Source organism: Sarcophilus harrisii, chromosome 4, assembly GCF_902635505.1.
Source record: "Sarcophilus harrisii chromosome 4, mSarHar1.11, whole genome shotgun sequence".
NCBI classification, from domain to species: domain Eukaryota; kingdom Metazoa; phylum Chordata; class Mammalia; order Dasyuromorphia; family Dasyuridae; genus Sarcophilus; species Sarcophilus harrisii.
Genome location: NC_045429.1, coordinates 355916187 through 355932374, shown reverse-complemented (window position 1 = coordinate 355932374; position 16188 = coordinate 355916187). Strand labels below are relative to the sequence as shown.

General features: G+C 51.9%; 2 protein-coding genes across 3 annotated transcripts in view; both read right to left on the bottom strand.

The window, feature by feature from the left end:
- Positions 1-5182: 5182 nt before the first annotated feature.
- On the bottom strand, positions 5183-10326 carry SLC27A3 (solute carrier family 27 member 3). The gene is made up of 10 exons (XM_031966604.1): positions 9212-10326; positions 8583-8792; positions 8113-8271; positions 7443-7567; positions 6948-7142; positions 6743-6833; positions 6454-6652; positions 6136-6233; positions 5891-6021; positions 5183-5517 (listed from the first exon to the last, which is right to left on the bottom strand). The coding sequence occupies exons 1-10, from the start codon at positions 9849-9851 to the stop codon at positions 5341-5343; spliced, it is 2025 nt and encodes a 674-aa protein (XP_031822464.1). The 5' UTR covers positions 9852-10326; the 3' UTR covers positions 5183-5340.
- A 1008-nt stretch (positions 10327-11334) lies between these two features.
- INTS3 (integrator complex subunit 3) overlaps positions 11335-16188 on the bottom strand; it is a 36127-nt gene continuing 31273 nt past the window's right edge. For both annotated transcript variants that reach the window (XM_031966602.1, XM_031966603.1), the window contains exons 23-30: positions 16060-16135; positions 15495-15608; positions 14995-15043; positions 13655-13822; positions 13120-13220; positions 12815-12887; positions 12463-12619; positions 11335-12363 (exon numbers count right to left, since the gene is read on the bottom strand). In XM_031966602.1, coding sequence (XP_031822462.1) covers positions 12286-12363; positions 12463-12619; positions 12815-12887; positions 13120-13220; positions 13655-13822; positions 14995-15043; positions 15495-15608; positions 16060-16135 — 816 coding nt within the window. In that variant the 3' untranslated portion in view covers positions 11335-12285. The remainder of the gene's footprint in view (positions 12364-12462; positions 12620-12814; positions 12888-13119; positions 13221-13654; positions 13823-14994; positions 15044-15494; positions 15609-16059; positions 16136-16188) is intronic.

Genomic DNA, 16188 nt, shown 5'->3' with positions numbered 1-16188 from the left:
ATCTCTTAGTCAGTGCGAGGTGACCAGAGCTAGGATGCAGAAAATGTGTTAGGGGCTAAGAGAAAGGCTAAGGGATGCGGTATGATCGGGGGCTGCTGTTCCAGGTGCGAGGGGGCTGCCAAAGGGAAGTGAAGAGGACGAGGCGTTTGAGCCGGGCTTTCAGACGTTCTTGAGAAGACAGTAGGCAAAGGAGGGAGGGTAACACTTCCATGTAGGGAACTAAATAAGGCAGGGAAGTGGGAAACCACGGAACGTCACGCGTGTGCTGCCAGCCCCAGCCAGGGGTGACCTTGCGAAGTCAGACGTTTTGCAGGAATAATCAGGCAAAGAGCCACACTGAATTCTAATGGGATTATACTTATCATGGGGGGAGGGGGTGTGTGTGTGAGGAGGGAGCCGAGGTCCTAAAGTGACCTGGACAAATTGTGGCATGTGATTGTGATGGAATATTATTGTGTCGTAAGAAATGAGGATCAGGCTCGTTTCAGAAAAACCTGGAGAGTTTTGTATGAACCGATGCAAAGTGCAATGAGCAAAACCAGAAGTGCAATGAGCAAAACCAGAAGTGCAATGAGCAAAACCAGAAGTGCAATGAGCAAAACCAGAAGAACATTGTACAGAATGATAGCAATATTGTAAGATAATCAACTGTGAATGATTTCACTATTCTCAACAATACAATGATCCAAGAAAGTTCTGAGGGACTTAAGATGAAAAATGCCATCCACCCCCTGAAAAAGAAACGATGAAGTCTGAATGCAGATCGAAGCATCCTTTTTAAACTTTTTTTTTTTTTTTTTGGTCTTCTTTTGCAATACAGCTAATATGGAAATTGCATTACTTCACATGTATAATCTATATCAAATTACTTACCAAGGCGGGAGGGAAGGAGAACATTTGGAACTCTGAATTTTAAAAAGTGAATGTTTAAAAAATAATTTAAACAAACAACAAAATAAAAAGTGAATTAGAGGCAGTAATATAAAGGTGCTTCCAGGCAAGGGGGAAAAACAATTTTGAATTCGGAGATGTGGCTTAAGACACATAGGCAGCAATTCCATTTCTAGTTAATCCATGCACTTAATGACTTAGTAGGGCTTTCCCTAACCACCAGCAGCAGCCCTCTGTGAAATAGAACTGGAGGTTAAGGACATCCCAGTGTTTCATCTTAAGCTCAGTCTCAAAAACCATTGCAGCCTGAGAGTGTAGCCTTATGTATAAGGGCACCATGTGTCTGTGCCTCCAGGTTAGTCAATCACCAACCATTGTGCTAAGTGCCGGGGACACAAGGAAAGGCAAAAATTGTTTCCTGCTCTCAAGGGGCAACATACAAAATGTCTATATAAAAACAAGATACAGAGAGGATAAATTTAAGGCAGTCTCAGGGACAACTCTAGTATTAAGGAGGACAGGGAAAGGCTTCTAGAAGAGGGGGTTTTAGCTGGCTCTTGAAGGAAGCCGGGGAGGCAAAGAGACAGAGAGATGAGAAGGGAAAGAATTCCAGGTCCCACATTTAGCCATTGGGAACAGGTGGAGTTAGGAAATAATCGAGTGTCATGTTCCAGGAACAGAAAGGAGGCCCAGGGTTGATGGATTAGTTTGTCCTGGGGACTAAGGTGTAAGAAGACTCAAAAGGTGGGGGAAGTCAGGTTATTAAAGGGTTTGAATACCAAGTAAAGGGGGGGGGGATGGAAGAGAGGAGGGAGACAGGATTTATAGAGGAAAATTGGGAATTAAGGTTTGGGTGTGTATGGGAACACCAAGGCTACTTTGGAGACAGACACAAACAGACAAGGGCCATAAGTTGGTGACCTACAACATATTGCTGAATCTAGAGGGGCTATATCCCCCCATAAAGGAGGGGAGCAGGTAGTTATAAGCACTGTTTCAGATTTTGGATTTTTTATTGTTATTCAGTATTTTTAATCATGCTGAACTCTGTGACCCCATTTAGAATTTTCTTAGCAAAGATACTGGAATAGTTTTCTTGGCAGAGATACTGGAGTACTTTGCCGTTTCTCCAGCTCATTTTGCAGATGATAAACTGAGGCAAACATGGTTAAGTGACTTGTTCAGGGTCACACAGGAAGCATCTGAGGCCAAATTTGAACTCAGAAAGTTGAGTCTTCCTCACTCCAGGCCCCCTATTTTGCAAACAGGGAAGCCCTATTTGGGTTTTCTTGTGTATATGTCCGAAGTTGGGTGTTACCTATTTGTCCAAGTCAGGAATGTCAGTCAAACCTAATTTGGGGGACCGTGTAACCTCCAGTCTAGATGGAGGCACTTTGGATGCTACTTACTGGGTATGGGAATAGTCTCCAGCTGAGAGACCTCCTACCTTTCACCTTTTCCATACTGGCTTTTTGGGATTATGAGTCAGATTAAAAGGTGATTCCACTTCAGGCACTCTAAGAGAGTTTGAAAAAACTTCACATAAACAAAGAAATGCAAGCTATTGGCAACTATATGAAAAAGATGCTTCAGATTGTTAAGAGAAATGAAAATTAAAATAAGCTTATACCTATCAGATTGGTAACACTGACAAAAGAGGAAGGAAACAAACCATTACTGAAGAAGTTGTGGGGAGGACAGGGCAAATTAAGGCCCTGTTGGGAGTCTTCTAGGTCACCTAGAAGGAAAACAATTTGGAACTATACCTCCAAAATCACTAAACTGTGCAAATTCTTTGACTTAGTAATGTTACTATTAGTATTTATTCCAAAGAGGTCAAAGACAGAGGAAAAGGACACATACAAGAATATTTATAGCAGCATTTTTTTTTGTTGTAACCAAAATAGGTATGCATCACAAATTGTGAAGCAATATTGTAACATGATCGACTAGGAAAGACTTGGCTACTCTGATCCAGACAATTATCCAAGACAATTCCAAAGGATCTTCAATGAAAAATGCTATCCAATTCTGGGGACAGAGAGATCTGATGAACTTTGAATGCAGATTGAAGTATACTTTTTTTCACTTTTTTCTTATTTTTACAAGATGACCAATATGGATATGTTTTGCGTGACTTCACAGGTATAATTGATATCATGTTGCTTGCCTTCTCAATGGTGGGTGAGAGGCAGGAGGGAGAGAGAGAATTTGGAACTCAAAAACTTTTAAGATGAATATTAATAACTAAATTGAAAAAAAACAAATTGTAGTGTGTACATGAAATGGAATTGTTTTTTGAATATGACAGATTCAAAGAAATAAGGAAAAAATTTAATGAATATCATGATGCAGTGACATGAGTGGAATTAGAACAGTTTATATGATGACCACAGGAAGTGAAACAGCTTTGAAGGAACTCAGAATCCAAGCCAAAGCATCAACCAATCATAATTTCAAAAGACTAATGAAACATACCACTCATCTGTTGGCAGAGTGGTAATGAACTAGACGATACAGAGTCCGACATGCATTCTCAGATATGGCCAGACATGTCGGTTTATTTTTCTTTTTGCTTGACCATACATACTTGTTACAAGGGGAGGTGGGTAAGGTAAGAGAGGGGAAGTGGATGAGTAGGTAGTGATAAACATGAAAAATGAATCAATAAAACATTTTTTTAATGCACAGAAGGAAAAATTATATAGGTGAGACAAATAGACCCACCTTGTGTGTCTGTTTACTACCATGTTAAACCCTTATAGTCCAAGTCCCTCATTTTCCAGATGAAGAAGCTGAAGGAGATCGGGGAAGTTGTAACATGCTTAGGGTCACACAGATAATAACTCAGCAGTAGAATTTGAACCCAGATCCTCTGGCTATAGCACCATTTTTCTTTCCACTGTACTGTATTTTAAAAAACTAGATCACAAAGGTTCAGTTTCCTATCCCATAATATTATGTGCTGTTCTTCTTTGTGTATGAAATATTTATGATTAAATTCACAGTTTTAAAAGTTAGCTATTTACTAAGATGACCCAGAGTATTACTCCATTTGACTCCTTCCTTGGAGTTATTTCCAGATGTGGCCACTAGGAGGCAGCCGTTTGATGTCGCTGTCTCCCATGCCCTTTCTTCCAGGTTTTTATGTCCCCTTAGATAGGATTTCCCTCACCACCCTGAGAGAAAAGTTCCCACCTTTAGAGGAGCAGAGGGACAAAAGAATGCTCCCAGATAAGCAATCAGTAGGAGTTATGAGGATGAGTCACATGGGGTCATCACTGTAAAGCCCTAGTAAACAGGGCTTTTAGGATTCATCCAGAGCCAGTTGGAAGTGGATCCCTGTCTTTGAAGTTAAAGCCAGGCAGCAGTGACTTGGGGCCTACTAGGAGGGAAGATGTGCGCCCTCCGTGTCACACACAAAGCAGGAAAAGCAGGGGATTTTGTGGATGCAACAAGAAAAAGGAGCCGAAGAAGGACTGAAGAGAACATCATCGTGCAGTAAGGAATGATGATGGAAGAATTCAGAGAAATGTGGGAAGAGGCTATGAACTGATAAAAGTAAACATGCAGAGGGGTAGCTTAGTGAATAATGCTGGGCCTGGAGTCAGGAAGATCTGAATTCAAATCCAGACTCAGACCCTTATTAGCTCTGTGATCCTAGGTAAGTCATTTTTAACCTGTGTTTCCCTTAATTCACTGGAAAAGGAAATGGCAAATACCTTTGTCAAGAAAACCTCATGGACAGTATGGTCACAAAGATGGACATGACTGACTAACAACAAAAACAAGTAGAACCAGAAAACTTTATGTGACTAAATTATGTAAATAAAAAGATCACTAAAAAGAAAGTCAGATTGAGTAATTGTAAAAACCCATTTTAGTTCTGGAGAATGGATAAATGAAATAGATTCCCCAATCAATAGAGATGTGGGAGAGGAGAGAACGCCTGAGGCAGAATGTTTCATAGATTGAAAGTCACTATATTGTTTTTCTTTAACCTTTTCTTTGGCAAGAACAGAGAGTCTAATTGTGGGTTTGGAAGTATTATTATCCAGAAATGGCTGCTGTAAAATCAAAAGGCATCAATAAAGCATTTTAATTTTTAAAAAGTCCTGGATATAGGACCAGAATACCTATGTTTGAATCTTGGTTCTACTTTATGCTAGCTATATGATCTCAAGTGAATTATCTAATCTTACTGGGTTTATCATCTTTAACACAACGGGGTTGAATTGGGCAATCTAAAGGTTCAGTTTGCCTTTATATTCTAAATGGAGACATAAAGACAGAAGATCAATTGATTCTCAACTCCATTTATTACAAAATACTGATTAAAAACCCAGTGTAAAAAAACCCCCAAACAAACCCCAAGATCCTGTCTCCCTTCCCATTCCCTCCTCTCCCTCCTCCACTTCCCTCTGCAGGTCTGCCTATCTGGTGGGGCATTCAGATCCGGATTTGTCCAGCCAAGAGGGCGTCGTACCAGGCAGGTGTGAGAGGGACATAGGCACCTGCTGTCTGGTCCAGTATAAAGAGAGGCACATGTACAGTGCTTGGGTTGAAGCCTTCCTTCGCCAGCCGAACCTTCTGCTGTTTAAAGGTCTCTGTGGTGTCCAAAGACTCCTGGAGAAGGAAGCCCAGAAGAGGAGTAGTTCAGTAAGCTCTGTATAAGGTGACATTCAGACTAAGTACCAAGAGGCTGGGCACCTGTGCTAGCTATTTCTGCATGTATGTGTATCAATACCTAATATAAGCATCTGTATGCAGCCCAAACTTAATATTTGTCAAATATGCACATATATATGTACAAAAGGACAGGAAGATGGAGGAGCCAGCATGTGCCTGCTGATTTGAGGTAAGAAGAGAAGACTGAGAGAGAAAAGATGAGAATGGAGACTAGAGAATTTTTCTCAGCTGTGTGAGAGATGAGCTAGAATCCTTTGATGGAAACCAGGACTTTCAGGGGAGTACTGGAAAGGCAGAGGGAGTCCAGTACCTGGATCCGCAGGAATCGAGGCTGAGCATAGGGGGGCAGGATCTCAGTTACGTGGGCATAGAACCTGGCGAGATCCAGGGTGTGATGGGGGCGCAGAACCACGGCTGCCATGCCCGCTCTTCCTTCATGCCCTGGATGGACGGGAGAGGAAGCAAGTGAGCCGTGTCATTTGGGGGGTCACGTGGCCCTCAGGGACCCTGCTCCAAATGCAGGGTCTTCCTTTAGCCCTCACAGTACCCACACACCTGGGACGCTGACTCCATAGACATTCACATCCTGCAGCATGTCCAGCGCTCCCAGAACCTTAGCCACTTCGGTCGTGGCCACATTTTCCCCCTTCCACCTAGGGAGGAGCAAAGAACCAAATACCAAAGGTCTGAAGGCAAACATCAGAGCCCGAGGAGACAGATTAGACTACCAGCGGCCAAAGGTTGAGTCTCCGGGACATTACAGGAACGCACGGGTCGAGGCCCAGGGATTAGGGGATTTTCGGGTTAGGTTTTAAGGCTTTGAGGTTTAAGAGCTGGGCTGGGCTGAGATCAGGGGCAGCTCAGGCCAGTCACCTGAACGTGTCCCCGGTGCGGTCATGGAAGTGTAGGAAGCCCTGGGCATCACAGACCAGTAAATCCCCAGTGTTGAAGAAAACATCCCCAGGACGGAAGACATTGTGCAGCAGCTTCCCGCGGGCCAGCTCGGGGCTCCCTGCGTATCCCAGAAATGGTGCTCCCTGGTTCACCGGAGCCACCATCAGCCCTGCTTCCCCTGGGGGGGGTCAGAGGAGTCAGCAATGGGGGCTGCCCGACAAACCCCATGCTCCTCAGCCTGCTTCCAGCCCCACTCCCTCGGGCTCACCAGTAGGCACAGGGACACAGAGTCCCCGGGCATCCCGTACCGGCTCCCCCGCAGCCACATCATATCGAATCAAGGAGAAGGGTGAAAATAGCTGGGGGAAGCAAGGACAGACAAGTTGGAATAGAAACCCTCTTGAAGACTTTCTCCCATTTCTTTCTGCAACTCGTCCCCAACCAAGAGGCCTGTGGAGTCCCCCAGCCCTCACCTTGTAGAGCCAGGATGCCCTCCCCACGGCACCCGGGTATCCAATGTAATTGAACGTGGCCACATTGCCCTCTGTGAGGCCATACGTCTCAAGTATCCGCAGGGGCCCAAATCGTTGTAGGAACCGGGTCCAGATGTCTGGTCGCAGCCCGCTGCCCACGGCCAGACGCACCCCGTGGTTACGATCCCCTTCACTCTGCAACGGGCAAAGGAAAGAGTGTGTTTACCCCCGGCCCCATCAACCCCTCACACCTTTCTCCTGGGGTGCCTGACTCTCATTGCACCCCCAACACACTCAACACCCCAAGCCCAGAGCCTCCCCTCTTGCCCTCCCAGCTAGGACTTGCTGATCGCTCCCCTTCCCACCGCCAGCCCTCCTTTTCCTCCCCAATCTCTGTTCTGATTCCAGGCCTATCACGTCTCCATACCCTTGTTCCCTATTACCAGAAAGAATACCCCCTCCCAGGTCCCAATGCTCCCCAATGCCCCTCAGCACTGGTGGCTGGTTGACGAGGTATCGACACAACTCTCCAATGTACTGGAATACTGTCACTCCGTGCTCCCGACAGTCTTCCCAGAACTGGCTGGCAGAGAACTTGGTCTTCAGCACCACGGTGGCCCCTAGTCATGGGAGAAGGCCGGACTAAGAAAGCGCCTCATTCTGCCTCCTGTTTCCACCCTGAAAGCAGAAGCTCTTGCAAAAGAAGCCCAGTTCACTTCTCTGCTCCCTGGGTACTACTTTCCCTCTGTCCCAGAGTCCAGCGGGGTTCCTGCAAAAGGGGCTCGGTGAAAGACCTCAACAAAGCCTTTCCCTCGCTTCCTCCTCAGTCAGTCTCTCCAACTCCCTCCCTGAACTTTCCTACAAAATCTTGCCCTCCGCTGGGCACACAAAGCCTAGCTACCCATCCCACCCCGCTCCCCTCCTCCGGGGAATGTTCCCAGATGGGCTCTCCTCTGCGCGGGGCTCCCAGGGCTTCCTTAGCTGGGAGGTGCGGCTGGTTAGCCCCGCTCTCTGCCAAGTCCCCGGGATCCCTCTCTGCCTTCCCCACCCGTCCCGAGGTCGCAGATACGGCCCCTCTGCGGGACCAGGCTCTCCCTGCCCTCCCCTGGCCAGCACCCAGGACGCGGACTAGGAGGGGGCAGCACGGCAAGGAGGGAGAACGGACCAATGCCCAGGCAGCCAACGACGCCCAGCAGAGAGCCCGACATGTGGTAGAGCGGGAGGGTGAGGTAGATCACATCGTCCGGGCGGACATCACAGAGCTGGTAGAAGCCCTGGCACTGCAGCACCTTCATGTGGCTGATGCGCGCAGCCTTGGGGAGCCCTGGGGGAGAGACCACAAGGGGAGCGTGAGCTCCCGCACTTCCTGCCCGCGGGGGGGGGGCGGGGGGGGCTGCCCAGAGCCCCATAGGGAGCTCCCTGAAGCCCAGGGTAAGCTGACTTGCTCAGCGTCCCCCAGCGAGAGTCCGCGCAGAAACTGAAATCGGGGCCGGAGCGTGTTCTGGGGGGAGCCCCCCAAACCTCTGCGGCGGGGGAGGGGAGGGAGGCAAACCGGTCACGAGAGAGACAGGGGCGCTCGCTCTCCGCCGGGCGTGCGCTGGGAGTCGGACTCCGCGCTCAGCGGAGGGGGCTCACCGGTGGTCCCGGAGGTGAAGATGTACAGGCAGGTGTCCAGAAGGCTTTTGGGAGCTGACAAGTACCCGGGCAGTGGCCCTCCCCCCTGGGCAGCGGCCTCGGCCAGAAGATCGCTGAAGCCCTCAGGGTGGGGCCCGGGGCCCGCAGCCCATAACTTTAGCTTCAAATCCTTGAGATCCGGCAGGTCGGGCCCTAGGGACTCCAGGAACTCTGTTTGGGGAGAGGGAAGGGCACAGAAGCTCTTTTAGGGCCGTGCGTAATTGCGGACGGCAGGTCCCCCGCCCCATCTCTCATCTTTCCCAGAAGAGGAAGCTGAGGCTCTGGGAGCGAAGTGACTTGTTTACAGTCTCACAGCCCACTGGCGGCCCCGCTTGGTCTTCTGACTCCAATGCTTTTCAGACCGCTCAGTCCTGGCCCCCCCCTCCTCCGCCTCCCCCCCAGTGCCGTCCCAGGTGAGGGTGGGAGGCGGCAAATCCCACTCCTAGCTCCTCTTCAGGAACGCGGGGGCAGCCCCGCCCCCTCCGAATCCCAGAGTCCCCCCACCCCCCACCGCCGTGGGTACCGCCGCTTCTCCTCCCAGTCGGGCTCGGGCCCCAGATAGACTCGCGCCCGCTCCCAGCCGCGCTCACCTGGCGCCACAACCAGGGCGCGAGCGCCGCAGCTCCGAAGACAGTGCAGCAGAGGCCCCCGGCGCAGGGCGGTGGGCACAAAGGCAGCCTGCAGCCCGGCTTTGGCGAGTCCGAACCAGAGCCACAAGAATTCTGGGCTGGCGGGGAGGAGCAAGGCCACCACCGACCCGGGTTCCAGGGGGGCGCGTTCCCCTCCTTCGCTGGGTGCGGGCTCAGCTTCGCTTCTCCCCGGGGCCCCTGCGCCACTTGCGCACTTCGCGCCTTTCTCGGCGGGGCCTCCATCCAGGTTAGGGTCCGGTTTCCAGCCCCTCACGCGCAGAAAGGCTCGCGCCGCTCGGTTACTCTCGCGCTCCGCCTGCGCGTAACTGTAGTGCCTGCCGCGGTGAATGAGGAAGGTGCGCCCGGGACACTCCCGGACCAGCTGCGAGAGGCGCCAGGCCAGGCTGCAGCCGCCCTCGGGCCCCCCCGGGTCCGCTGCCGCCGCGGCGGCTACTCTGGCTTGCAGGGCCCGCTTGCATCGCAGGGCACGCACAGTAAAGGCCAAATCTGCCAGGAGCCAGCGGAGCCGGGACCAGCGGAGCAGCTTCAGCACGAGTAGCGGCAGCAACAGCAGCAGGGGCAGCGAGAGGAGCGCGGCCATGGTGCCCCTCCCCAGTCCGGAACTCAGACCGCGTCTTGCCCCAAGCCCTCGCCGAAAAGTTGGGAATGGGCGAGACTATACCTCTCCCCAAAAGCGCGCCAGCGTTGGCACACGCCCCTCTCCTCCCACTTCTTACCCCGTCCCAGATCCCCAACACTCCCGAGTGACAAGGAGCTAGGCCAGGGAAGAAGGGGGACGGCTAAGCACTCTCCGCCCACCTCCCCTCTCCATGCCCCGCCCAGGGCGTGCCCCCTCCTGGGGTATGGGCAAGCCTATCCCCCTCCTCAGCCTAAATTCTCAACAGCCAGCAACCCTAGCCTTATTCCAGGAGACGCCCCAAGTCTCGAGACTTGGCACCTCAAACACTAAGGGGTGCCTTCTATTGGTTTTCCCCGGGGGCTGTCAGCTACGCCCACATCTTGGTCCATCACTCCCCCCACCTTGCTCCATTCCCCAAAGCGCCGGGGATCCCCATCTCTCTTCCCCTCCCCCCGCCCGCCTCTCTGCGCTCAGGCTCCTACAAATCCGAACTCTGTCTGTGGCTCCTCCCAGCTGCCAACATCTGCAGCCCCCAGGCCGGGTGGAGCCTCAGTTCAGTAAGTAGGGGAAAGGTGGTGGTGAGCTGGGAACCGAAACAGGGAGCCCAGAGCCGGCCAGCCCGCCCCTCCTTCCCCGCAGCGAGGAGAAAATCCTAACTGGGGCAAAGCAGGGGGTGGTTTCCCTCCCCGTTCTACTGGGGCAGAGGAAAGCCGGAAAGAACCGAGGCGAGATCGCTTTCCAAGGAAAAGAACAGTCTGGAAGGGCTTTCGGGCTGCCCACACTCTCCGAGGTCTCCGGCACTTAGTCGGCGGTCAACGTAGAATGAACTTTAAAGTGGCCCAAAGGCATTTTTATTTCTCTTCTTGGCGGTGCCAGGCGGCCACCTCGCTAAGGTCGGTGTGGGGCAACCCGGTGTCTATAGACTTAGAAAAGGGAGTAGAGGCCCGGCCCATCTCCGGCTCGGATCTCAGAACCCAGAGGATGACCCAGAGGCGGACAATCTTCCCCTCTCAGTTGGGAGAAAGGGAATCACAGGTGGAGGAGACTTCAAGTCTCACAACAATTTTAACGGGATCACGTCTAAGGCATCCTAGACAGCAATACATCGTCTAACTTTCGCTCCAGTAGGATCCCCCAAAGGCCCGTTTGGAGCTTCTGAGTGCACTCCTCATAGGCCTACCATCAACCCAGGTAATATGCACTTGGCTACTCTTTGGATGAGTAAGTGTGTAACAAGAGGAAAAGCAACAGGGGCAAAACAGGGCCTGCAAAGAATGAAGTGGATAGGAATAAACAAGAGCTTGGACCAGAAACCACCTGGAACAGCTGGGAATCAGCTCCGGGAGTCCAGGTCACCAAGCTGGAGCATCCCTGATAACTAAGGGCAAGAGTGGACAAGAAACCAGGCCTCTGGCAGGGGCCAGAGGCAGGGGGGCTCATTGGCTTTTGTACAAAACAGGTTCCCATTGGTTTTATTGTCATTTAAAAACACCTTTAAAAACACTAAGGTCTCTGGCCGAGGGAGGGGGAGAAGGGAGAAGAGAAACCACTGTGGAAAGGGGACCATTCTTCCCCAGTCCTTCCAGAGGCTCCTCGGCTAGCCCCAGGAGGGGCAACGTACACAAAGAAGCTAGAATTCTTTGGGCATTCCCCGTGGTGGCAGCCTGACCCACATGCGGGCCAAGAGAAACGCTTTCCCAGGGACTGCTAGCTCACCCAAGCCCTGAAGCCCCTCCCTCGGGCCCCCTCCTCAGGGCTCCCAGGGACCTAAGGAAGACCTGAGAGCACACAGCACTCCCAGGGCTCACCCCCAGCTGACGAAGCCTAGGAGTCTTTCCAGGCCAGGACACAGCCTTTGGTGCTCCAGAGCAGCCATATTCACAGAGGAAATGCTCATTTCATTCAGACACAAGAGTAGGAAAATCTGCCTGCCTCTAGCACATGCTTGAAAAGGGGAACACTCAAAACTCTCCATTTTGATCTTCTGTCTTTAAGGCAGTCACTTTTTTCTGCTAAAACAGCTTTGCAGGAAGCTGGGGACTCACAACATATCACTGATTTGAGTGGATAATGGCCTCAGCAGGGACCCAGGTGTCCATGTGGGAGGGCTAGATGCCCAGCCTGGAGGTCCTGGGGGAAGGCGGGATAGGACAAGGGGTCGCTACTGTCCTGAGGGGAGGGCAGGCTCGGCAGAGAAGCAAGGGGCAGCAGCTGTTTGGGCTGAACTAGATCAAAAAACGTCCCCCCCTTTTCCCCCAATGTGAAAATTGGGGAGAGGGCAGCTAAGACCAGACCCCACAAGCTCCTATTAACCTTTGAATCTCCAGTAGGGAAAAGGGGGAGGGCAGCCCTAAGAAGTCCTGGGGGACGGGGGGGATGGAAAGGTAGGCAGGTCTCAGTCACTATCCGAGCCCACTGCGGACGATCCCTTCCTTTTCCTCTTGGTAGGCTTGGGTTTTGTGTCCTCCTCCTCCTGGAAAACAAAGCCGAAGGGGACAGAGGGCAGCTGTGAGGTGGCCCTGGCAGCCCTGTGCCCCATCCCTGATTGCCCGCCCCACCCCGAGCATCTCACCGAAGCGCTGCTGGAGCCTGACTCCTCCTCCGCGTTGGGGGGCTGTGTGGCATTCTTTCGGCTGCGGGGGCTGGACAGGGCGGCCTTTCTCCGGCTCTTGGGAGGCTTGGTGGAAGAATCCTCGTATTCCTCGGCCAAGGAGAAGAGGTCACTGAATCTGGGAGAGGGAAGTGGGGGCTCAGGCTGGAGAAGTCTGGAAAGCCCCAGCCCAGGTGGCCAGTCTGCAGGTGCCCCTGCTCTCATTCACTACCCAACTCCGGCCATTCTTCCCTGGCCCCTTCCCAAGTCTACCGTCCTGCAGTTAGCTGGCGTCGCCCCCCGCCCGGCTTCCCCCCAGAGTAAGGAGCCTTACTTCATCTTGTGGGCCTCATCACAGCTCGCCTGGACATGCTGGAGAGCCTGCAGGATCGGAGTCTGGCTGAAAACTGCAGGGGGCAGACAGCAGGGAAAAGAAGGACCCCTCAGTCAGAGAACCTGCCCTCTGAGGGTCTCACCCACCCCTGTCCCAGATGAGGTGAAAGCCTGACACCCAACTGAAAAGGGGAATGGGGGGGGGGAGAGGAATGGGGGGAATGGAGAGGAAGGGTAAGTGAGAAGAATGGGGCAGAGGGGAGAGGGGAGGCCGGGGAGGAGGGCACGAGCCCAGGGGAGGCCTACAGTTCTGTTTGGTGTTGGTCAGATTGAGCCGGAGGTTGTCCAGATGCTCCAGGATCTGCTCCAGAGTCAGCTGGGCCAGTTTGCTGCTGGAGCTTCTCAAGCTAGGAGGTTGGGCAGCAACGAGACACAAAGTTAGCCCCTCCCGGGGAGAGTCGGAGCCCGGGCTGCCACCCTCCTAGGAAATCTCTGCCAGATTTGAGCCCGGGGCCTAGCAGGACAGGAGGCCCCAGTGGGAAGGGGGAGAGGGAGCGCTGGGCAGCTAGACTCCCCAAGTGAGAGAGGCTCTGGATGCCGTGTGACTTCGGACCACTAGAGGTCCCCCACCACCCAGGCTAGGGATGGTGCTAAAGCGGGCACCCTCTCAGGCTTCCTAACTGAGTGGGCAGCGGGGAGAAGCCCCCGAGGTCTGGGGATGGAGGCCGCCCGTGTTGGGCACCGGGCCTGCCTGGGCCAGAGTACCGGAAGGCCAGGGAGAGCCACATCTGGGTGGGGGGCTTCTGAGAAGAGGGGAGGGTGGTCCTTCCAAGCGCCCCACCTCTGCCGCTTTCGGGGGAGGCTGTTGTTCTTGATCAGCAGGGACTTGATGTGCTCCGCAAGCAGCTCGTCATGCTTGATGCACCAGTGCCTGAGGATGCTGGTGGTGAACTGGTCGTCCGGATGGCAAGGCCGACTCAGGACCATCTTCACCATCTCCTCACTGGGTCTGAGGGGGGCAGCAGGGGCCAGGAAAGGAGGGGGGTCAGAAGACAATCTCAGGAAGCACCAGCTCATTCCCAAACCTGCTCTCCCTCCCCGTTTCCCTCTCAAGTGTCAGTGATACAGCGGGAGCCGGGGTCTCCTCCTGGCTCTTAGCTGTAAGACCCTGGACAAATCACTCGGTAAGACAGAGGCAGCCATGGGGAGAATGCAGGTTCTGCCTGGCAGAAGACAGCTCAGAAGTCCCCCAATCCAAGCCGTGATATAAGAGTTGGAAGTTGAGGGTAAGTCACCCAGACATTGGGAAAGCCGGACCATGTGCTCTCCTGGCTCTAATGGGTGAAGTGCCCTTTCCCATATCCTGCCCCCCCCCCCAAACTCTTCCTTGGGATCCCCTTTGGGAAGGATGTCTGGGGCTCAGTCCTAGGGAGGGCATAAGCCAGCCTTCCCAAAATGAGCACCAGGGAATCCTGAGTGTGGCAGAGACAGGACCTGGAGAGCCGTGTGGGGTTACACTAAGGGAACAGGGGAGAGTATAGCGTAGACCCCAATTCTCCATCTGAGGCCATTTCCTTCAGAACTCTCCACGTAAAGAGAAAGTAGAAGGAAGGAAATGCTAATTACAGCTGTTGCCTCCATGGTATGAGGGGGGCATTCTGAGCAGACCCCTATCCCGCTACCTGCCCAAAGAAGATGCTGGGCAAGGGGAGTTGTAGAGGTATTTGGGAGGGAAAGAGGGAGCACAGGAGGCAGGGAAGCAGAATGACACTTCATTCTGACCCTTCTTCCCCTTGGATTAGCCTTAGGACAAGGAGACAGAGAGAGGGGAAGCCACCAATGATTAGAACTGCTGTGGTAGCAGGAAACAGGGATGTCCGGTCTCCACCTCTCAGGACAGCCTCTGGTGGGCAGGGGATGAGAAAGGAGAGGAAACCGGAATCTCAGGGGAGCTTGCCTGTTTATAAGCAATTTGGGGGAGGGGAAGAAAAAAGTCATCCCCAACAGAAGGAGGGAAGTAAACATGCCAAAAGAACTGGATAGGCACTCTTCCCCCTTTCAATCCACTAATCCTCAAGATATACTCCCAAGATATAGATGAAAAAAAATTCTCAATCCCTTTTTCCTTGGACAGGTATCCCAGAGATATAAAGAATGAAGTTTGGAGGGTAGGAATCTCACTTCTCTCTCCGGAGCTGAAGCAACAGACAAGATAGGGCTTCGGGATGCTCTGCAGGAGAAAATTTAGATGTTGGTAAAAAAGAATCGGAGGAAGGAAAGGAGAGAAAGAATGAAAGTGATCCATCCATTTCAAAATAAGTGTATCCCAACAATTATGACTAGGAAAAAATAGGGGAGTTCTTGGAAAAGGAAAAAAAAACCCTATTCTGCCCCATTCATTTTTCAATTAAATCAATTTGGACTTTTGGCCTATATTTTGACAACTACTTCACTGGGTCCCACCTCCATCACATTCTAGCTAGCCCATTCCTCAAGAAAAGTGAGTCACCCGAAAAGTAAAGGGGTATTTGGAAACGACTGTAGGTGATGGGGACACGTAAGGGAAGGGAAGCCCCATCCAAGCCCCCAGAAATGTCACCCAGTATTCTAAATCCAGGATATGTCTGGATTGTTCCACTCCCACTCTCTTCTCAAGCTCTAGTCTAAGTCTATGTACTCACCCTTATATTTGAGGTGCTGCAGAATGGGGATGATGGTCTCCAAGGGGATGTTATGGGCCAAGAAGAGTTGCCAGGCACAATACTGCTCAAAAGTTTCCCAGTCTAGGCTCTGGACTGCAGCAAGGTAGAAAATTATGTGTGTGAGAGACAGAGAGACAGAGACAGAGAGACAGAGACAGACAAAGAGAGAGAGAAAAAAAAGAGACCAGGGGGTGGGAGGGGGGGATGAGAGAGAGAAAGGGGGGGAGAGAGAGAGAGAGAGAGAGAGAGAGAGAGAGAGAGAGAGAGTGTGTGTGTGAGTTGTTCTATGGTTATATTCCACTAACTGGAGAGACAAAACTTACAGTCATGTTAAAATGACTGCTTGCATTCCCTAAGTTTTACTTACCAAATTCTTCCAATTTTGTGGAGTAGAAACAGACTTGGTGACAAGGCAAAGGCAAGAGCTAGTACCCTACCTGGCTTCTCCCCACCTCTTTCCCAATATCAAAAGACCCATGGGAATTGCCATCTTGCCCAATCCCAGGTCTGCTTCTAGAGAGACTCAGCAGGTGGGGTCACTTACTGAGGATGTTGAGAACAGAGTCCTTCCGAAACATGACCAGGTTCCCCATCATTACATGGCAGACCAATTCCTGCAGCTGAGTAGGAAGGGGTAGTGGTGATGGTAGAGAGAAGAGGCATCATTAGCATC